Source organism: Schistocerca serialis, chromosome 2 (assembly GCF_023864345.2).
Source record: "Schistocerca serialis cubense isolate TAMUIC-IGC-003099 chromosome 2, iqSchSeri2.2, whole genome shotgun sequence".
Lineage (NCBI taxonomy): Eukaryota > Metazoa > Arthropoda > Insecta > Orthoptera > Acrididae > Schistocerca > Schistocerca serialis.
Genome location: NC_064639.1, coordinates 568756297 through 568779964, shown reverse-complemented (window position 1 = coordinate 568779964; position 23668 = coordinate 568756297). Strand labels below are relative to the sequence as shown.

The window sequence follows — 23668 nt, the reverse complement described above, 5'->3', positions numbered from 1 at the left end:
GTCAAAGACAAGGCGTTGAGAGTGTACCACGGTACAGCTACCAGTTGAACGGTGCCGTCCAATTTGCGAGTCCAGCACAGCAATGGGCACTGGCAAAGAAAACAAAGGAAGATATGGAAGCATGCCAGAAGAAAAAGCTGAAATGCCTTACTAATTTTTTATTTTTATTGACACTCGCAAAAAAAATGGAATACAATAGATACGCTCATTCGTATTAGAGATCACTGGGAGGAATTACATTTGCGGTCTCGAGCCAGTTTCTTAAAGTTAGGTTCGCGTAGGAAGCAGCTTATGCGAATAATTGTCTTCAAGGTGGGCGGCAGTGAATCCTAAGGGATACTTGTTTTTCGAAACAATTTTTGAAAATGAAATTTCACAAATATACGTGAAGCCAAACGTAGTAGCTAGTAGCTAGGCACATGACTATTTTTTGCAATTTTCATATTTTCTGGGAATGTTTATTCCGAATGTTTTCAGCGGTGCAGTTTTGTGTGTTTGCAAGGAAATGTCTTCCTGCAAGTCTTTTTATCTCCATTTGGAGTAAAGGCATTGAAAGGCAGAACAACCTTGCAGCCACATCATTCCATTCTGCTACTGGAGAAACTTCAAAAGGCGATTTTAAGAATCTTGACAGCTTCTCTATCTCTTCAGAATTATGTTTATATTCGAAAATTGTTGGAAAGTGAAAAAATCCTGGTTGCGACGGGAGGAAGAGACATATTGTATCAGATCACACGGTAATTTTCGATTTCCTTGTACTTCGGTACTGAGCGCATTTAAATGTTTCAGAACGTGTTTCAAGAAAGTCATTAGCTAGCGTATGCGGTTTTTTTTCTAGGAAATCCATATGGTTTTTTGTCTTCTTGTGAATCAAACATTTTCTGAGGTGGGTGGTGTTAATTCTTTAGTTGTCGAAAACGTACCATCACTTGACATTTGTTTATCCAACGAGTATTGCAGAACTGTAGAAAGTCACAATGCGCCGATCCACACTTAGAAAGAAAGTCTTTGAACTGTCTGTGCTGAAGAACAGCATCAACTTGACCAACCTGTCCATTACTTCTTTTAGAGTCACACCAAGTTTTCCAAGAGTGTTGCCTGGTGAATTATGCATTGAGCTGAGGCGCCGTCAGTTGAAAGAGCCACAATTTTATAGTAACTAATGTCTGATTTCGTCATGAAGTCATCAGAAGTCTAATCATCATCTCATTGAGTCTTGCCTTTCAATGGCTATGTTGTTAGCAATTCTTCCCTAAATTCTTTAATATCCAAAAATCACACGAAAATGGACATTTGTAGTTCATTAACAACGTCGTATGATTGACTAGTGGTGTGACGAAGCAAGGCGCCTTCTGCAAGAAGTTCGAGTAAAGTACTTTTACTGTCAGCAGCTGAAATTTCGGTTCCTCTTGTATTACTTCTTGCCGACAATGGAATAACTTAGTAACATCTTTTTATCTCCAAAAAATTGTTGGATTGGCGCTCAAACGAATTGTTATCCACAGGAAAATGTTTTTGTACATAACTTTTGTACGTAATTTACACTTTCAAAATACTTTTGGTGGGCCAGTTTTTCACCTTTCGGAGTCCGGACCTGAACAGCGGTCTGTCAGTTGCTGACTGCTGGTCTAGAGAGTGCAATCGCACCAAGATGGTGCAAGAATTCTTGGCTGGCCGGACAAACAAGGTGCGAAGTCGCTTCTGTTTTTCCTAAAAACATTTTATTCCTTACTATGTCATGGAATAGGAAGTATAATGTTTGTACATGGTGGTCAAAATGAGATTGGACTGGAAAACTTTCTGATGCATAATGGTACATGATCTGTGAGTTCACATACCATGACAAACTCACCCAGGCCTTACCTGGAAAAATGAAAACCAGGGGTCCAAAAGTTCTGGTTCCACTTCACTTAGAAATCACCGGCAGAACTCAACACGAGAAATTCGTTGGAAGCATAGTTTTATTAAACCACGAACTTGCCAGCTGATTCCCTAGGTTCTCAAGAACCTTATTCACATTTGAATCTAAGTACTTCGTATGCCAACGGCCCAGGTTACACTGTACTAACAACAGCTGCCCCGTCCAACTGCTTTTGCGTCTAGAACGAAAAGAGAAATAACTAATTGTCTCTGTAAGCGCGTCTCATTCGCATGATCTGTACTTGAAATAGACATTCCAGGCAGTACAGCCATTTTACCACTTGCTTCGAATATTGGTTCTCTAAATCCACCTATCTGTTTCAAAGGAATAGTGTCGCTTTCTTCCAGTGATTCGGTAAGTTTCCTGAGCGCATCTGTTAGATCACTGCATAAACTATATCAATCAGTTACGATAAGAGAACGCAACTCTGAACTATTTCGTCTTTAGTCAAATCACTGAGTAAGGACACGTGTACTGGAACACTACCCGAAAATGAAAGGTAGAAATAACCAGAGGGTTGGTTTAGACACCACAAGGTGTTACTGTAAATGACCGTATTGGAGGTGGTATGCTTTTGCATTCTTTCGACCCACGGACCGACTTAGATTTGCAATTCTTACACATACTAATCAGAGCCACAGGTGAAAGAAATGAAAAATGAACAGAAAAATTCCAGGATTGCCGAAGAATCAGAACTCGGACCGTAGGAATTTGTAGCCTGGCTGGTACCCACTCAGCAACGAGCACTGTTTGTGGTTTACTCGATAGGCTCACTCAGAAACCTCTCAACCATGTCACTATCCGCAGTCGTCCCAGCATGTACGTTTCATTTCATATCACTTCGCATTGTTACCCTTTCAACTACGTAACAGACAACGGAAGCTTACCTCTAAAGCTGCGTAAGTTTACAACAGATTGTGGACTACCAAGACGTAGGCGCTGTTTCATAGGGTCGGTTGAATCTACCGATACAGCACGTCTGTTTTAATCCTTGGCCTATCAGTGTGAACCGTGATATTTGAATGTACGCAATCGGAGGTGAAGACGGAACATTGGCAACATTTACTTCGCTCTTATACTATATTTTGGAATGTTGGTTGTGATGAGAGACTGGTCTGCAACACAGCCCGAGATCTGGATTAGACCGAAGGGTATCATTATGGTTTCCAATTGTCGAATTTAACGAGCATATGAGCATAGCAATAATTCTCGTTCTTCATCATTACAACAGATGCTTGAAGGACTAGACATCGTAATAATAAGTAGTGAATGTTAGACGGGCAAAACGAGGGTAATACTTATGTTGAACATGTTTGTCTCATTAACTCTGCTGCGGGAATCCAGTAAGATGCAAGCAATGGGGGCATAGATGCTGTGACATAACGAGGTTGGGCTCCGACCTGGACGCGTCCACTGATAGCCGAAATCGTTAAGGCGACCGCTCGCGAAAAGCGAGAAATCCGAGTTCGAGTCCCTGTCCGGCACGAATTTTCATTTATCACCAATACGTTATGATTTCCATGCCTCATACAGATAATATAAAAATTTTCGCATTTGCAATTTTTTGTAACTGTTGTAATCTTATTTTAAGTGTCCTGTACTGCAATGCGTGGTGTGTGCCCGGCATTTTGATTATGTCGTGGGCAGAAGCGGACGAGCGATCTCGATAGGTTCAGAATATCCATCTACTGTTCACAATCTAACCTGTATTCTCAAATTTCTTTAATTGTTGTGCACTGCATATTCATCAGTCACATTATGCCCACCAAATGTGAACTGTCTCAGCACGACGTCTCCTGCATTTGTATTACTATTTTGCCTGAGTGTAATACATGGGTGTTTAACGTTCTACGACTACAGACAGACAGGACACTGATCACGACTGTGGGAAGTCCCATGGCTCCGGGCCAACGAAGGGAGTGACGCGCTATTCAGAAGTTGCCTTGTAAGTGGAGAAGTGAATGACAGGATACAGGGGCTAGAGAAATGGTTTACAAGTTAGTAGTGTAGTCTGTCCTGGAAGATGATAAAATATGCTGTGACATTCTTTCCTTTAGACTAAATTGGATTCCATCTGCACATTTACGTGCACTAAAATACAAAGAGGCAATGAGGATACTCATGAATTCTGATATTATGATAAAAGTCTTTGTGACATTATCTTGAGGAAAGTTACAAACGAAAGTGCAAGAATATGCTTTCAATGAATAATTCAAGAATATCAAGTAGCTCTTACTTTCGGTTAAAGTACGTACCACGAATGTTAAATTACAGCACGTTCCTCTTCATCTGCTATGGGAAACAGCAATGTACATTTACAGTAAATCTTGGAAATACTAGAATCGTAACCCTCTTATTCTTAGCGTCGTCATCGTCGTCGTCTGGAGTAAGACTACATAATTCAAGCAATTTCGCTGCTTACGTGCTAAGTACCTGAACCGTAACTATTTGTACTATAGATGAAAAGTGCGTGTGAAATCTAGTATCATGTTCGTGTCGTTTTGCTGCAGATGTTGTGAATGGTTAGGTGGACGGTTGGAACCCATGCCGGCACATAACCCACTACTTCCGTGCACCGAGCGAGGTGGCGCAGTGGTTAGCACACTGGACTCGCTTTCGTGAGTACGACGGTTAAAACCCACGTCCGGCCATGCTGATTTAGGTTTCCCGTGATTTTCCTAAATTGCTTCAGGCAAATGCCGCCATGTTTTCCTAGAAAGGGCACGGCTGATTTCCTTCACCATCCTTCCCTAATCCGATGGGACCGAAGACCTCGCTCTTTGGTCCCCTTCCACCAAGCAAGCAACGAACCAACCGAGCAACACAAACGATTCCGCCAAGCTTAACGTCCCTACGCAGCGGGTTGATTACAGGCAATAGGTAACTAACTACACCTGTAGTTTAACAGGATGCGAATTGATAGAAGAGAAAACAAGTCCACAATGAGACATGTGATTAAAGTACGTGTAAAATGAGATTTTTCACTGCGTAGCGGCATGTGCGGTGATATGAAACTTCCTAGCAGATTAAACCTGCGTGCCAGACAGAGATTCGAACTTGGGACCTTTGTCTTTAGCGGGAAGTGATCTACTAACAGAGCTATCCAACCACGGCTCACGACCCATTCTCACACCTTTACGTCTCTTACCTTCCAAACTGCCTTCCGTCTGCCAAGGAGTTTCGTATCAGCTCGCACTCCAGTGAAGAACGAAAATCTCATTCTGGGAACATCCTCTACGCAGTGGCTAAGCCACGTCTCCGCAGTATCCTTTCTTCCGGGAGTGGTAGTCCCGGAAACTTCGCAGGAGAGCTTCTGTGAGGTTTAGAAGGTAGGAGACGACGTACTGGCGGAAGTAAAGCTGTGAGAACGGATCGGAAGTCGTGCTTGGGTATCTCAGTTGGTGCAGCACTTGCTTGCGAAAGGCAAAAATCCCGAGTTCTAGTTTCGGTCCGGCACACAGTTTTAATCTGGCAGGAAGTTTCAGTGTAGGTGTAGTTCTCTTAGCATGTGGCACATTAGTAGTTGATGAAAATTCTAGTAACTAGGGACGTCCCAGTTAACTTCCAACGATCTATCAGTCCTGAGTCTCGAGAGAGAGTGATGCTTTATTTTGCACGTTTGTCTCTGTAGGAGAAGGCCGGCCAGTTTCCAGATGCGATATGCTGCATGGCCTATGAGTGTGTAAGGAGAATACTAGCCTGCATAAGTTAGGCTTATGAGTGTTCCAATTGTTTTGTCTGTACCTATGTCTGATTTCGCTTTCCTGCTATGGCCTACAAAAAATACTGAGAGCTTACCACAGAACGGAAGGCTTGAAATAATATCGCCACTCAAAAAAGTAATGAAAATTTATAGTTTAACAATTCGTCGACGTCAACGTAAATGGAGGTGGATCACCAATCCACACAGGTCAAGGATGAGAGAACTACTCAATTTACTATCCAAGGAACCTGCATTCGTCTGTTGTTAACAGAAAACATGAAGGGAATGCCTGCAGGAGAATTCGAACCCTACTCCTCCACAATAGGAGTCCAGTTCCCTCCGTCCCTCCTACCGAATTATGTACTTTGACAGATTCGATATACATTAGAAAATGAATTCATTTTTGGTAACTACTACCGAGAATTAGACTAAGGTTGCGTAAAGGCAAAGCGAGTAAATGCTGAGGTAGGAGCATCAGACAAGAGTGCTTACTCCTCGTGCGGCCGAATCTCCGCGGCGGACAGCGCAGAGAGAATCTTCTACGAGGCGGTGTGGTGCTGCAGAGCGACCTCGGGCTGACTGTCAGGGCCGTTAACTTACTTGCCGCAGCCACTACATGCTCCGTTTCCCGGAGGAGAAGGTCCGGCCGTGAGAATGCAACGCAGCCCTGACGCTAACTTTGCCATACAGTAGCAGGCGCCGAAACCACGCTTTTATATTAGTAAATTACTAGTTGCAATTGAAACCACACGAAAGTGGACAAACGAACCCAGAATAAAAGACCCAAATGAATTCCAACGCAGAGGCTGCATGAGAAAGGATGCCAGACGTAAGTAGTTGGGCTTGTGCGTGCAGCACCTCCCTGCAGCATCATCAGTGGACGGAAATGACGATGTAACACAAAGCTCAGTAATAGCAGAGGCGTCAAGAGAAGTGGAAACACGATAACAATTGCCATAGCGCGCCCTCTACAGCAAAGGGCGCAATATCGGCAAGCGCGTCCGAATGGGACAGAATTGGCGGCCTCCCGTGAGTGAGCTGGTCGTAAGGAAACAGGCTATTTCATCGCCTGAAGTGCATACTGTGTAGGCAAGGACTCGTGTATGGAACCGATGCATAGCAGACGATCGCCTGCTAAACCACGCAATGATACCAAACTACGAAATGACCATCTTGTTTGTACCGAAATGACTATATGGATTACACACAAGGGTAGGCAAGAATAAGCCCCACGGGCGAGAGTATTAAAATCTTAATAATTACGTGCTTTAAAATTCACAACAAAATTCCAGAGTTTGAAGTGCTCCTGAAAAGCAGTGAAGCTCAGATGGTACTAGGTACGGAAAGCGGGTTGAAACCTGAGACTGACAGCGAGATTTTTGGGAAAAATTTAAGTGCATATAGAAAGGATAGGCTGACGGAAATGGAGGGGCTGTATTTTTCGCAGTACACAAGGAACTCAAATCCATCGAGACAGAAACTGCTTGCGAGAGTTTTTGGGAAATCTCGTGTATCAGGGGTTGACATAAAATGGCAATTGGATCTGTCTGTCCATCACCAGATTCATCTCCTGATGTAACCGAAAATTTTGGATAAAAGACCTCAGGCCACAATTACACAGTAATCATCCAACAGTCAATTGGGAAAATTTTAGTTTTGTTAATGGTGAACGTGATAAGACATCTTGTGAAACATTACTAAATACGTTTTCTGAAAACTACCTAAAACAAGCTCTTTGAGGATGCCCACATCGAAATTGGTGTCTGAGATCATGACGCGTTTGTGGCAACAATGATTACAGTAGTACGAAGGGCAACTAAAATAAGTGGCAGTATTTATTTGTTCAGGAAACTAGACAGTAAAGTAGCAGTGTCATATCTAAGTGACAAACTCAAGACAGGGGCATGCAGAGGACCACGGCTCACGCTTTCAAAATGGCCATGCACTGAATGGTTATGTATCCAGTAGAACGGGTCATAATTGGACAGACCCTCCATTATTTACACTCACTCTAAAGGAACTTCTGAAGAAACAAGACTACTATATAATAGGTGTAAAATAAAGCATAGGGCTGTAGATAGATTCTAAATGAAAGACGTTTGGCTATCAAGAGTGCAATACGTGAAGCCTTCAATGACTACCGTAGCAGAATATTGAAAAATGATATTTCACAGAAATTCTGGTCGTATGTAAAGGCTGTTAGTGGTACCGAAGTTAGTGTGCTGCCCCTAATGAGTAAGACTGTAACTGAAATTGAGGGTAGCAAAGCAAAAGCTGAAACGCGGAACTCCGTTTTCAAATGTTCCTATAAAAAGGAAAACCTAGGAGAATTGCCCCAATTTAATTCTCCCACAACTGAAAAGATGAATGAAGTAATTTTAATGTCGGTGGCGTTGAAAAACAGCTGTTCAAAATGGTTCAAATGGCCCTGAGCACTATGGGACGTAACAGCTGAGGTCATCAGTCCCCTAGAACTACTTAAACCTAGCTAACCTACGGACATCACACACATCATGCCCGAGGCAGGATTCGAACCTGCGACCGAAGCGGTCGCGCGGTTCCAGACTGAAGCGCCTAGAACCGCTCGGCAACACATGCCGGCGAAAAACAGCTGTAAGCATTAAAATTGAACAAAGTTCCACGGCCCAACGGAATCCCTGTCACATTCTATACTGAATTTGCGGCTGAACTAGCCCCTCTTCTAACAATTATCTATCGTAGATCCCTTTAACAAAAAACCGTGCTCAGTTCTTGGGGAAAAAAGGCACAGGTCACATCCGTCTATAAGAAGGCTAGGAGAAGTGATACATAAAATTACCGTCTAATATCCTTGAGATCGATTTGTTTTAGTCTTAGAACATATTCTGAGCGCAAACATAATGATGTATCTCTAACAGATTGATCTCCTCCATAACAATCGGCAAGCATTTTGAAAAAATGCATCACGTGAAACCCAGCTTGCACTTTGCTTCAATGGCATACTGACTGCCATGAATTAAGGCAGTCATGTGGAACCACTATTCCTCAATTTCTGGGAAGTATTTGACTCAGTATCACACCTACACTTATTATCGAAAGTACCATGTTATAGGGGTACGAAGCGAAATTTTGGACTAGATTGAAAATTTTCTGATAGGGAGGATGCCACAAGTTATCTTTGATATGAAGTCCTCGAGGGACGTAGAATTAACTCCGGGAGTACCCCGGAGAAATCGGTTGGGCCTCTTGCTGTTCATGTTATATATTGATGAGCTTGCCGATAATATGAATAGTAACCTCAGACTTATTTGAGATGATGATTCAGTGATCTACAATTAAGTACAGTCTGAAAGAAGCTGCACAAATATTTAGTCACTGCTCATTTTTTCCGTCCCTACGTTATACAGAGTTTCAAGCTTTTGACTGAATGATGTTTCATATTTTTATTCAGAACTAACAGAAACTATAAATGGAATTCGGGAATTTTAAGGGAGACTGGAACTCTATGCACTTTCATATCTGAAACTTGAGACTGTGCAATACGTAAGGTCTAACCGTAACTCAACAATTTGTTTTAAAATTTTATATAGTGATGGAAACGCAGCAGTAGAAGAAAACAACCGACAATATTGAATAAACATTATGTTCAATCGCATGAAAATCGCCAAATGACATTTTTTACATTTATTCGACTTAACACAGTGAACTAGTATTTTGGTAAACTTGACATTTTTCTGTCTTGCGAAAATGACGCTCGTCTCTAATTACGCATCGTTGAACTATTCCCTGTTCTCAACTAAGTACAAAAATGCTTTCTTCTTCTTCTTCTTCTTTTCTTTCTGAGGTTTGAGTATGCCATAAGAGGAAAGTGCCGGTTGCCGAGAATGTCAAGAATCTGCTGACGTATAAACGCTGTAAGGGATGACAGTTTGAAGTCATTGCCTTTCCAAAGTAGTGAAGAAACTGTGCAGATAAATTAGGAGCCACAATATCTTTACATTTATGCGTACCATAACTGAGAAAAGAAAACAGAAAAGTTAGCAATTCTTTATGTTAAGGACATCAAGTAATACAGTAAGAACGAAAAAAAGATAATTGTGTCTTTAAGCAAAGCAATTTACTGTAAGTGACTCCGGCACATCTCAGTAAGCTCCAGAAATTATGTCTGTCAAAATTATTTAGGATACGCTGTATTAATAAAACGCGCGCCTACTAACCGTTTCAAGTATTCCAATTCTCCCTCGTGGAATTCCATGTTAACGTCTCTGTTAACATCCGCCGAACTTAGCTACTATAGCAGATTACGTGGCGCGCACTGCTCCGTTGGCTGCATGTAACTGGTCGCAAGGAGGAACACCCCCTTGTCAGCTACGTGAGATAAATTGCCTTTTTGTTTATTTACATGTTCTTCCGATCAGCTGCGCCAGCCGACAGTAGCTTGTGAACTCGCTGTTGGTGGCAGCACTTACGGGCACAGCTGGCTCTCTAGGCACAGCACAACAACTGACACCTAGCGGCAGCATCGGGAAACAAGAGAAGCGCCCGTTGCTGCCGCCAGATTGAAAACCAACGAGTGCTGAATCAAATGGAATTTTTGTATTCGAAACGTTATGTGTCAGCTTATATGCACGCAAACCGAAAAAAGCTATCGTTGTACCTATGGGCAATGCAAAATGCTCGAAGAAAAAACGTATAGCGCAAGTATTCGTGCGGTGTATGAACATTGTTGGACAACATTCTGATTATTTACCGTTGACGTTTCTTTTGTGAAAAAGTGGCACTGGGCACTGTGGTATATGCATCATATTGTTCGAAATGGAACGATAATGGAAGCTGATACGCTTTGTTAGTATCTACGGTTAGAAATATTTTTATGTCTGTCACTATTTTTCCCCCTCTATGTCGATGAAGCTGTATTAGATGTAATAATTTGTAATATAATACAGCTAAGTTTCTGATGACTATTACTATAATCTTCAAAAAGTTAAGAAGAAGGATGACTGAAGCCCTTTTATCCAGTTTCTGTCACTGATATGGCCAACTGTAGTCAGAGATTTTGTGATGCTAATACTGTAGTACATCAATAAATACTAGAAATCTGTGAAACTTAAAGATACGAATATCTTTAATCATCGATCCAATCAACAAATATTAACGTACACGTCAATGGTTGATACGTGCACTGGCAGTTACTTCCCAAGAAACGGTCTGAAACCTCAGTGTAGAACGAAGTAAGAATGTAACAACACTAAAAAGGAAAAATTGTTGACATGCTGATCGCCACAGCTATGAAGTGAAATCGCGTTCCTCTAGCACCCACATACATAATCTTGCGGGTACGTCGCACCCACAAAATTTTTAGTTTGCGTTTATCAACAAATAATGAACTATTGAAACACTGAGATCGAAATTAAAATTTGTGACCTCTGAAATACACGTTTTTTTAAAGATGTTTTTCGGCAAAGGCAACCAAGCAACAGACTCCCCCATTCCTTGCCTTTCCCTGGCCAAGTCAAAGTCACTCCCCAGAAGAATAATCGCACTAAACTGTGAATGGAATCCCGTCTTTTCGGCTTCCTTTCATGTTTCCTTACAAATAACACGCTACAATACGTCGACTCCATTCGTCAACAATGGTTTTAAAATATCTGCTTGCTAATAATGAGCAATAATAAAGAATAATCCAAGATACACGGAAGCCGATTGTTAGACTACCTCAACTTTTTTAGCGTAGCAGTGGTTTAGTTTAAGATTTCAGCGAAACTGTTATCGTTTTGTTTGTTGAGACAATGGCTTTGAAGGACGCGGTAACTTTATTGTAGACTGAAGGGATGTTAGCGCATTAACAGCTAGTGTAAAGAAGAGGGTCAACTGAAGGGATGCGTGGAGCGAGAGCCCTTCGCCGGGCAAAAATTTTCGCAGTTTTCAAAGGTCGCATACGTTACGCCTCTGCGTTCGTTTAAGTACATTTGAACCCGAGTTTGGCTTCATTTCTGTTGCTTTTAAGTCAGCAGTGTTACCGACTGAGCTAGGACAGTCCCAGCGTCAGCACTGATCTTTATGACAAAGGCACAGTCCATGAAAGATTATAAATGAAAGGTAATCATTTTAAAAAATATATCTAGACTCCCCAGAAAACATTCTGCATTCCGCTACTGATATTCATCCACAGAAAATTTTGATGTCTGCGCCCTTGGGCCTATACCCATTTCTACCTGCTTACTCTATTCAATGTCTACACCCCCCCCCCCCATTACTAAATTAACTATGGATTAACTCATCGGTCATACATATTACAAGGCATCTGTAACACGAAGATCTTTGGTATCGTCACGTCATGCTAGAAATTTAAAGCTGTGAAAACTTGCTCGATAATACGTCGTTAGACGAGGCAGGAAATAGAGGGCTTGTTTAGGCTTTGAATAGACGACGTTTCCTCTTTAACAGTCACTTTTTCTATTATCTTGGAAACGGTTATAAAGCAAACGGAGAATTTCATGTTACAGAAATCGTCCTTGACCTTTTCGAGACCAATAAAACTGTCCTAACAAGATATTTCATCTGCTGTACGGCATTAGGTTCAGGGACGGTGATTCGTTTCAAGCACCCGACCTTTGAATATGTCGTTCTTTATTTTTTATCCTGAATGCCTATCTCTACAGGATATGTCGAAGAAACGTGAGACAATTCTATTGTACGATATTTTAACTGCCTCTGCGGACGTATCACGTGATGTTATTCGTCATTAAGTTCTAATATTATTACCACTCATCACGACTGGATGGTTTCTATGGTGTGTAACTACTGTTCGTTTGCCTTCTAAATAGAGAATAAAATAATACTACAGAGAAACAATCGCACTAATGTGACTTAATTTGGTGGGGAGGGGGGGGGGGACGCAACACTTACCGTTGTTCATTATAACGTAAGATGACGTATTTTGGATGTTGTGGAAGATGGATTCTCTCTCGCGTGAGCGTGTGCGCGTGTCTTCTTTCTATACGCGACGCGATTTGGAGTACGGACTGCATTTTGAAGGGAAATCGGCGACTTGCGAGCCAATGATGATGAAAATAATGATGGGCACACAACACCAAGTCCCCTGCCGGGAATCGAATCCGGGCCCCCCTGCGTGGTGGCGGTAACGCTACCGCTACGCTACAGAGACGGACATCTGAAGGAAAAAACCGTCTTTCAGAGTCATATCTGCGCATTTTTTTTACGTGGCGATCAAGAAAGTAGTACATCTAACGTAAAAAAACGTCAAAAAAAAAAACGTCGTTAGTTAACGAACTACTGCTAATTACGGGAAACGGTGGGAGACAAACAGTGGTACCCGCAAAGGCCGTGAATGTGTATGCAATTCCTATACTTCCAGAACAAGTTCAACACTTTTATTACACTGCAGACTGTGATGCAGACCACATTAAATGGCTTCTCAAATATGTTACTGGCTCAAACACTTTTTGTGTGATAAAATGCAATCCGAGATTACAGGCCGCGGGTGTTCAGAGATAGCTGTTTTTTAGTAAGCAAATGTGTATACCAACATCCTTGTACCCCATATACATATACGATTTATCAGAGTGAGCAGAAATAAGATCACAATGCTGTTATGCAGGGTGAAATGTCATCGGTGAGTTACGGGACGGAGACAAAGAATGAATGACAGATTTTCTATTTGTTGCGATGGATGGTGTATTTCATCAGTTGTTGACAAATGCAACTTAATGCTGCTTCATTCAATCATGCCGATTAAACATATATAAGTTTTGTTGTTGTCGTCGTTGTTGATTGTTTAATCAGGAAACTTGTTTAACGCAGCTCCCCACACAACTTAATCCCGCACATGCGTCTTCATCTCCCCGTAATTTCTACAGCAAACACCCAGTTGTACCCGCTTGCTGTACGTATCCTTTTGTCTTCTCATACAATTACCACTCCCCCCCTCCCCCCCATACTTCCCACCGATAAACAAACTGATGGCTACTTCATACCTCAGGATGTGTGTATCAACCCATCCCTCCTATTAGTCAAGTTGTGCCATGAATTTATTTTGGCTCTGAGCACTATGCGACTTAACTTCTGAGGTAATCAGTCCCCTAGAACTTAGAACTACTTAAACCTAACTAACCTAAGGACATCACAAACATCCATGCCCGAGGCAGGATTCGAACCTGCGACCGTAGCAGTCTCGCGGTTCCGGATGACGCGCCTAGAACCGCACGGCCACCACGGCCGGTATAAATTTATTTTTTCACTGATTCAATTCAGTGCCAATTAGTTACTCGGTCTACCCACTCAGAGTTTTTCTGTAGCACCACATCGAAAGCTTTTGTTGTATTCTTGTCTGAACTGCATATCTACGTTTCACTTTTGTACAAAGCTGCACTCCGAACACTTTCATATATATGACATGTTAATAAATTTCTTTTTCAGTTATGCTGTTCTTGCTACACCCAGTCTGAATTTTATCTTATTCGGCTATCATTTAATTTTTTACCGAAATAGGGCAACTCATCTATTTCTAGTGCCATTTTCTAATCTAATTCCCTCGGCATCACACGATTTAATTCGACTACATTCCATTTCTCCTGGTATTTATGATTATCTTACACTCCTTTTAAGATACTATCCATTCCGTGCGGTGCGCTTCCAAGTCTTTTGAGGTTTGCCAACGACTCTGTAATTCTGCCACACAGCAAATACCCTATTTCTTCTCTGTGGAGCTAAATTCCCTCTGTTTCCTTTCGCAGCCTGTATTTTATTTCTAATATCTACAGCATTTCAATGAGTGTACTGCAATCAACACTGTCAGAAGCTTTCTCTAAATATACAAATGCCATAAACGTAGGTTGCATCGTTACGAAGTGACTTAAAAGCGAACGACCACGTAAGATGTGTTGTAGGAAGGGGAAAGCCTGACACGGCTTATTGTGAATGTAGCGCAGCTACAAAGGAAACCCAGCTCAAAATGAACTATTTATGGTGTACAGCAACCAGCCACGAATTAGGTTACTTTATTCGGAAAGCACCGCCGCCGGTTCCGATGACGCGTGAATTCGAAACCGCCGACGGCGCTGTTTGAATAAAGCAACCGAAAACCAATGTGGCGTATCATAAAAAATTTGTCTCATGTGACAGCCACGGTCTGCAGTCATTTGTCTGATGAAACTGCACTAGTGCAAGATGCTCGAGTGACCCATTCTTGAAAAGTACTGGAGTGTACGAGATCCCCATCAAGTGGAATTTGAAGCGCACACAGAAGCAACTTACAGGCGTTCTAGAATTGTTACTGGCTGATTTGATCAATATTTGAGTGTTACAGAAAGGTATCCATTAGCTTCAATGGGAACCCTTGGAGGGAAGACGACGTTCTTTCCGTGAAAGCCTTGGGAGGACTTTTAGACAAGCAGAATGTGTGATATACTGCAGATCCATTCTACCGGCTCCAACTCGCCTACGGACGCTACGGACAACGTAAGAGGCGACGGCTTGTACAGGTGTGTCCACCAGACATTTTTCCACCTCACACCGCTTTGGAGTGTGATGGGAAGGGGAATAATTAGCAACAATGTTTAATACCACTTGTCATGCACGGCACGGTGTCGGGCGGATTGTGTATGTGCGTGTGAACAAACACCCACCGAAACAAATAACGCTGAAGCGTCGGATGGAAGACGATGGCAGCTTTTTTAAAGAAAAATTTCAACCATTTGATTGTTAGTTTTTTCACAAAATCATGATTTAGTCTTTAAAGCCATTCTGAAGTGCGTGCTGAAATGTGAAAATGTGTGTGCCCTGTCTGTGACATTTCATTGTCGAGAACACATTTCTCGTCTTCTAGACCAGTTGCTGCATTACAGTATACGAGTACATATCGAAGGAACTTAATACGGTTGCCACTGTGCACAGTGTAGTCATTATCACACACTATGGCGTATTTAACAGCTAATATGCGTACATTGCTGTCACCAGCATTCCGGCACTTCCGTTCATCTAATGTATGCAAGTGACAGAACACAGGTCACAGCAAAATACGAGTATCAGCTGTTAAATACGCCTTAGTGTGTGTTAATGGTTTTTCACTGTACACAGTGGCACTCGTATTGCGTTTCTTCGATATGTACTCGTATGCCGTAATACAACTGGTTTGGAAGAGCAGAAATACGTCTTTTCGGCGAATGTAAGTCATAGACAGGGCAGACATATTTTAACATTTCAACTATAAAGCCGAAATCGTGATTGTGTGAAAACAAACAATTAACAGTCAAATGGCGGAAATTTCTTTCAAAAATTCCATATGACTGTATTCCCCCACGAAGGAAATGGCAGCTTTCTTCTCAGGAACTGTTCATGTTGCACATCTGCCCCTTTGGGCGCTTTGCATCACTGCTGAGTGGCAAACAGAACACTTTATGTAATACCTATCCAGAGTTTTCCGAAAGTCTTGAGAACGGGAACCGACGAAGAGAAGAACAATGCGTTTCTACTTAAAGCCAACTTTACCTTTAGGTTCCTGTAGTGTCTACCGAAGCCAAACTTATGACTTACTGTATCTTGCTAACGTTTCTGACTATTTTGTATTGCTCCCTTTAATAAATAGAAGCGTGCGTTGAAATCCGCAAGTTGCTAAATTTACGAAAGGGAACGTACAGCTTTAAGAAAATGGAAGCTCAGTTTCGATAACTGCTTTATAAGAATGCAAAGATGCATAGTTCACCAAGAGCTTTCCGCTAAAACGTTGTGATTAAAATTGTTTTATGTTGTTCTGCATACCCCGAGCTTCCCAACGACGCTTTTGAAAAATCTGAAGGACATTCGGTAATACCACAAGAAGACAAGGTATACGATGAATTAAATAGTGTTCATGTGGATGAAAAAAATGGGTTTGTTTGTAGACACTGGAATAGCGGCTGCAACGACGAAAAGCCTTTTAGAGACATCACCACAGAGCATAGAAGGAAGCACAGGATCCTGTGCCTTGGCGAAGGGCCTGAGGGCGTGTGTTCCAGCTGACGGGGCTCCGTCCTAACAACTTCGTTCATATTGCAAACTCACAACACGGTGGATAACTGTGTTATTGAAAACGCACCTGTTTCCCCACACTGTATGTGAAGCAGAAGTGCCGCAACACGACGTGGCATGGACTCTACTAATGTCTGAAGTAGCGCTGGAGGGAATTGACACCATAAATCCTCTTCTGAACAGCACTTTGCAAGGCATCCCAGCTATGCTCAATAATGTTCATGTCTGGGGAATTTGGTGCCAACAGAAGTGTTTAAATTCAGAAAAGTGTTCCTTAAGCCACTATGTACACTACGTGTGAAGAGTGTCACTGTCGTGCTGGAATTGCCCGTCGGAATGCACAATGGGCATGAATGGATGCAGGTGATCACACAGGATGCTTACGGACGTGTCACCTGTAAAAATCATATCTAGACGTATCAGGGGTCTCTTATCACTCCAACTGCACACGCCCAACACTGTGACAGAGTCTCCACCAGTTTGAACAGTCGCCTGCTGACATGCAGGGTCCATGGATCCATGAAGTGGTCTCCATACCCATACACGTCCATCCGCTCGATGCAATTTGAAAGAAGACTCGTCCGACCAGGCAGTATGTTTCCAGTCATCAACAGTCCAATATTGGTGTTGAAGGTACCAGGCGACGCGTAAAGCTTTGTGTCGTGCAGTCATCGAGGGTACACGGGTGGCCCTTCGACTCCGAAAGCCATATCGATGTTTCGTTGAATGGTTCGCACGCAGACACTTGTTGATCGCCCAGCATTGAAATCTGCAGCAATTTCGGGAAGGGTTGCACTTCTCAGTCGTCGTTGATCCCGTACTTTTTCCGGCCACAGCGATGTCGGAGATTTGATGTTTTACCGGTTTCCTCATATTCACGGTACACTCGTGAAATGGTCGTACGGGAAAACGCCAACTTCATCGCTACCCCGGAGATGCTGTGTCCCACCGCTGGAGCGTCGACTATAACATCACGTTGAAATGCTAAAGAACTTGCCCCCTTTCTATCAGAAATTTATCGTAGATCGCTGGAAGAACGTAAAGTACCTAGCGACTGGAAGAAAGCGCAGGTCGTTCCCATTTTCAAGAAGGGTCATAAATCAGATGCGAGTAATTATAGGCCTATTTCGCTTACGTCAATCTGTTGTAGAATAATGGAACATGTTTTGTGTTCTCGTATTATGACGTTCTTAGATAATACAAATCTCCTTCATCATAACCAACATGGATTCCGCAAACAGAGATCATGTGAAACTCAGCTCGCCCTATTTGCCCAAGAAATTCACAGTGCCGTAGACACTGGCGAGCAGATTGATGCCGTATTCCTGGACTTCAGGAAGGCATTTGATACGGTTCCGCACTTACGTTTAGTGAAAAAAATACGAGCTTACGGAATATCGGACCAGGCTTGTGATTGGATTCAGGATTTCCTAGAAGAAAGAACACAACATGTCATTCTTAACGGTTCAAAATCTGCAGATGTAGAGGTAATTTCGTGAGTACCGCAGGGAAGCGTGATAGGACCTTTATTGTTTACAATATACATAAATGACTTAGTTGACAACATCGGTAGCTCCGTGAGGCTATTTGCAGATGACAAGGTTGTCTACAAGAAGGTGGCAACATCAGAAGACTCGTACGTACTCCAGGAGGACCTGCAGAGGATTAATGCATGGTGCGACAGCTGGCAGCTTTCCCTAAACGTAGATAAATGTAATATAATGCGCATACATAGGGGCAGAAATCCATTCCAGTACGATTATGCCATAGGTGGTAAATCATTGGAAGCGGTAACGACCGTAAAATACTTAGGAGTTACTATCCGGAGCGATCTGAAGTGGAATGATCACATAAAACAAATAGTGGGAAAAGCAGGCGCCAGGTTGAGATTCATAGGAAGAATTCTAAGAAAATGTGACTCATCGACGAAAGAAGTAGCTTACAAAACGCTTGTTCGTCCGATTCTTGAGTATTGCTCATCAGTATGGGACCCTTACCAGGTTGGATTAATAGAAGAGATAGACATGATCCAGCGAAAAGCAGCGCGATTCGTCATGGGGACATTTAGTCAGCGCGAGAGCGTTACGGAGATGCTGAACAAGCTCCAGTGGCGGACACTTCAAGAAAGGCGTTACGCAATACGGAGAGGTTTATTATCGAAATTACGAGAGAGCACATTCCGGGAAGAGATGGGCAACATATTACTACCGCCCACATATATCTCGCGTAATGATCACAACGAAAAGATCCGAGAAATTACAGCAAATACGGAGACTTACAAGCAGTCGTTCTTCCCACGCACAATTCGTGAATGGAACAGGGAAGGGGGGATCAGATAGTGGTACAATAAGTACCCTCCGCCACACACCGTAAGGTGGCTCGCGGTGTATAGATGTAGATGTAGAAACTCACTTAAATCCTGGTAACCTGCCATTGTAGCAGCAGTAACTTGTCTTAAATAGGCGTTGCCGACCGCAGCGCCGTGTTCCGCCTGTTTACATATTTCCGTATTTGAATATGCATGCCGGTATCAGTTTCTGGCGCTTCAGTGTATATTGCAGGTACGATATACATTCCGCCGTACACTGTACTGTACTGTCCCTTGTGGAGTATTATACGTAGATGTGGAGTGAGTTGCCTCTTCGTGCGAGGAATGGAACTTTTTCCCAGATCTTCAGGCCAGAATTTTGCACACGGACTATCACAGGCGACACCACAGATCAGTTTATTCCCACACTGCTTCTCGACAACCGCGGCAGCTTATGGCCAGATGTTGCAATTTCTAGGTTCAGATAGGCCATGTAAGTATGTGGGTGCAAAGTAATCTGCGTAGGGCGTGGGGCTTAGGAGGGCAACTAGAGTAAACAGGCGCGCAGTTGCTGTTTGCGCACGGCTTGGTCCCGGCCAGCTCGCATCCCGTAACCGGCTCTGCCTGGAGAGCAGAACTGGCCACGGACCCCCGTCCTCTTGCTCTATTCACTGGTAAATCCTCCACCCCTTAAAGAATCGCACTTTCAGGTATTTAACAATTTCATGCTTCTGATTACGGTACAATGTTTACAACTGATATGTTAAACATTTCACGGTAAGAGGGTAAGCGAGAGAAAATTTACACAAGGTATGAAGTTTTGCTTAAAGTTTGTTTGAACTCGCTAAGTGCTTGCATTCTCAAATTCTGGATGAATACAGTCTGGGTAATTTGCACGCCTTGAGTTACGTTACCTCAACACTTACACATAGTTTGTAACTAATACTTTTCTTAATGGGCTAAACTTTTGACATAAAATAACTCATAATATGTAGATTACGACAGCGTTTTGAGTTTTTAAATTCGGTTAGTAATTACATGAAATGGTAAAAATAACTTTTTTCGCAAGAAGCTGTCAGGCAGGCAACCCGCAATTGAGACAGTCCACCACGGAGCGGGTTATCCGTTTAGTAATATACAAGACGTCCTAGGAGAAACGATCAATATTCAGGTATTTGACACGAAGAATGATTTGGAGCAAACATGTGTAGTAAATATGGGCTATAAAATGCTTACGTTACCTTAAGACCTGTAACTATTTTTTCTATCTTCGATACTGTCAAATTTTTTCTACTGAAGAAGTACTAATAGCACTTATACGTTTTAGAGCCCTTGTTTACTGTACTTTTTGCTTAGATTGAGCGTTCCTGTCACGTCCCTGAATATTGACCGTTCCTCCTGGTACATCCTGTTTACGTCCATCAAATACCGCGCTATGAAGCAACTCAATGCTTTTCAGAATAATGAGAACCGTCGCTTTATTTTTGAGCGGCAACTTTTCTTACATCATTTTAGGTACATACTATTAGTACTGAAGCCTTCCGTCTAAGGAAGATCCGCTCCCCCTCCTCCGATCCTCTTCCCTCCCCATCAACGATGGCAGGGATGGCAGGAGGGAGTGGGGGCGGGGCAAGACAGCAGTTTTTGTCCACCGCCTTAACTTCGTATATACATGCGGTTTCTAAATTCTTCTTGTAACTCATAGAAAACCAGACGGCTACGGGAAGACTTAAGCCTAGAACACTATTCAGTGCTCTAGTGTCGGCAGATTGAAAGAGCGATGCCAAATTACTGTCATTGATGATTATTACATCTTTAACCAAAGAAACTATTTTCGTACGTTTGCGTCAGGAGCTCTCACTCATGTTCAACGAGTTTCTAAAGTAACTACGAACAGACATTATTTGAGTACCAGATACCGAAAGCATGTCTCTTGCCGTCTTACCCTTACCGGTAAGGGCATTCGTCTCGGAAGGCAAGGCGTCTGGGTTTGGGTTTGATACGTTGTCCGGCAAACAGATTTTAAGCCATCAGTATGTTTCACTACAGCGCACACTCAGCTGCAGACGTAGATTCGATTCATGCTGAACCCTGTGTTGGTTTATCATCAACTCAGTCCAAGGATTCACTTATAATGCTGCTGATATTGTACGTTTACTTCCTGGATTAGAACCAGACGTAACAACGAGAAAGCTTCTCAGCTCGGCCAAGAGTTAAAGTTAGTAAGTGTAGCTATAAAATTGTTTCGGTTGGTTTATGGCGATTGGAAATTCATTTTAACTACCGTGATCGTTCACAGGAAGTCTGCCTTATTTTTTTCAACAATTAAGATAGGCCTATTCAAACTTGGCTGTATTTTCGTTGGAGGCTGCCTACGCTAAGCAAATTTAAGGCCACAAATGACTGTTCAGGGCTAAAAAAATATTGAAATCGCATGGGGAGATACCGGGACTGTATTGAGGGCGTGTACGGGCTTCCCGGCTAAACTTATGCAGCGTTGTCGAAACGGCAGTTACACCAGCTCCTGGAAAGCCATGACGACGTTTTTCTTTGACTGTAAGAGCCCGCGCCGCGAAGTCCAAGGAACGTTGACGGTCAGCTTAATTCTGTTGCAAGATAATGCCCACCCACACGTTGCCAATACCGTTTCGACTGCGTTGCAGAAATTTTGCTGGAAATCCCTTACTCACACTCAATACAGTCCCGATCAGTCCCCATGCGATTTCCATATTTTTGGAGCCCTGAAGAAAGACCGTAGATTTGCTTCGGACTAAGAGGTGCACGGCTGGGTGCAATCACGGTTCCGTAGGCAACCGCAAACACTTTTCGAGAAAGGCACTGACCGCTTGTCTTACAAATGGAATGAATGTATTCCGAAGTATGCCAATCAGTTCTGAAATAGTAAATAGTTTGCTTCTAAGCTGGGAGATTTTAGCACCTTACATGATATTTATTCAGAAAATAATATATGACAAATACCACGCGGATAGAGATAGCCATTTGACAGAACGATACTAGTATCAACAGATCAAGGTTAATACTGGTACGTAATACACTCCTGGAAATTGAAATAAGAACACCGTGAATTCATTGTCCCAGGAAGGGGAAACTTTATTGACACATTCCTGGGGTCAGATACATCACATGATCACACTGACAGAACCACAGGCACACAGACACAGGCAACAGAGCATGCACAATGTCGACACTAGTACAGTGTATATCCACCTTTCGCAGCAATGCAGGCTGCTATTCTCCCATGGAGACGATCGTAGAGATGCTGGATGTAGTCCTGTGGAACGGCTTGCCATGCCATTTCCACCTGGCGCCTCAGTTGGACCAGCGTTCGTGCTGGACGTGCAGACCGCGTGAGACGACGCTTCATCCAGTCCCAAACATGCTCAATGGGGGACAGATCCGGAGATCTTGCTGGCCAGGGTAGTTGACTTACACCTTCTAGAGCACGTTGGGTGGCACGGGATACATGCGGACGTGCATTGTCCTGTTGGAACAGCAAGTTCCCTTGCCGGTCTAGGAATGGTAGAACGATGGGTTCGATGACGGTTTGGATGTACCGTGCACTATTCAGTGTCCCCTCGACGATCACCAGTGGTAGGAGATCGCTCCCCACACCATGATGCCGGGTGTTGGCCCTGTGTGCCTCGGTCGTATGCAGTCCTGATTGTGGCGCTCACCTGCACGGCGCCAAACACGCATACGACCATCATTGGCACCAAGGCAGAAGCGACTCTCATCGCTGAAGACACGTCTGCATTCGTCCCTCCATTCACGCCTGTCGCGACACCACTGGAGGCGGGCTGCACGATGTTGGGGCGTGTGCGGAAGACGGCCTAACGGTGTGCGGGACCGTAGCCCAGCTTCATGGAGACAGTTGCGAATGGTCCTCGCCGATACCCCAGGAGCAACAGTGTCCCTAATTTGCTGGGAAGTGGCGGTGCGGTCCCCTACGGCACTGCGTAGGATGCTACGGTCTTGGCGTGCATCCGTGCGTCGCTGCGGTCCGGTCCCAGGTCGACGGGCACGTGCACCTTCCGCCGACCACTGGCGACAACATCGATGTACTGTGGAGACCTCACGCCCCACGTGTTGAGCAATTCGGCGGTACGTCCATCCGGCCTCCCGCATGCCCACTATACGCCCTCGCTCAAAGTCCGTCAACTGCACATACGGTTCACGTCCACGCTGTCGCGGCATGCTACCAGTGTTAAAGACTGCGATGGAGCTCCGTATGCCACGGCAAACTGGCTGACACTGACGGCGGCGGTGCACAAATGCTGCGCAGCTAGCGCCATTCGACGGCCAACACCGCGGTTCCTGGTGTGACCGCTGTGCCGTGCGTGTGATCATTGCTTGTACAGCCCTCTCGCAGTGTCCGGAGCAAGTATGGTGGGTCTGACACACCGGTGTCAATGTGTTCTTTTTTCCATTTCCAGGAGTGTATTTTAGAACCGTGCGTATGATCAATGGGAAGGTGGTTTGGACGGACACAGGAAAGAGTTGTTTGTGATGTCGAACAAGCGAGGTGACCGGCAGCTGGCCGGTGCTTCACACGGCGGCTGCAGGGGGGTATTGGGGGAGCCTGAGACCCCCCACAGGTGGAAGAAGAGAGAGAGGGCGTACGTGCGAGACAGAGAGAGACGGTTTCCCGCCGTTGCGGCTAACGGAACGCAAATACGGCGCGCCGAAAAGCGTAGGAGTACATGTGAGA

At 43.6% G+C, this 23668-nt stretch overlaps 1 protein-coding gene across 8 annotated transcripts in view; it reads right to left on the bottom strand.

The window, feature by feature from the left end:
* The window catches only part of LOC126457568 (nuclear receptor coactivator 7), a 799075-nt gene that overhangs the window by 516189 nt on the left and 259218 nt on the right, over positions 1-23668 (bottom strand). The window contains exon 1 of one of the 8 annotated variants that reach the window (XM_050093987.1): positions 9821-9909. The exons of the other annotated variants lie outside the window; for them this stretch is intronic. Coding sequence (XP_049949944.1) covers positions 9821-9858 — 38 coding nt within the window. The 5' untranslated portion in view covers positions 9859-9909. Of the gene's footprint in view, positions 1-9820; positions 9910-23668 lie in introns of those variants that run through there. 8 annotated transcript variants of the gene reach the window in all.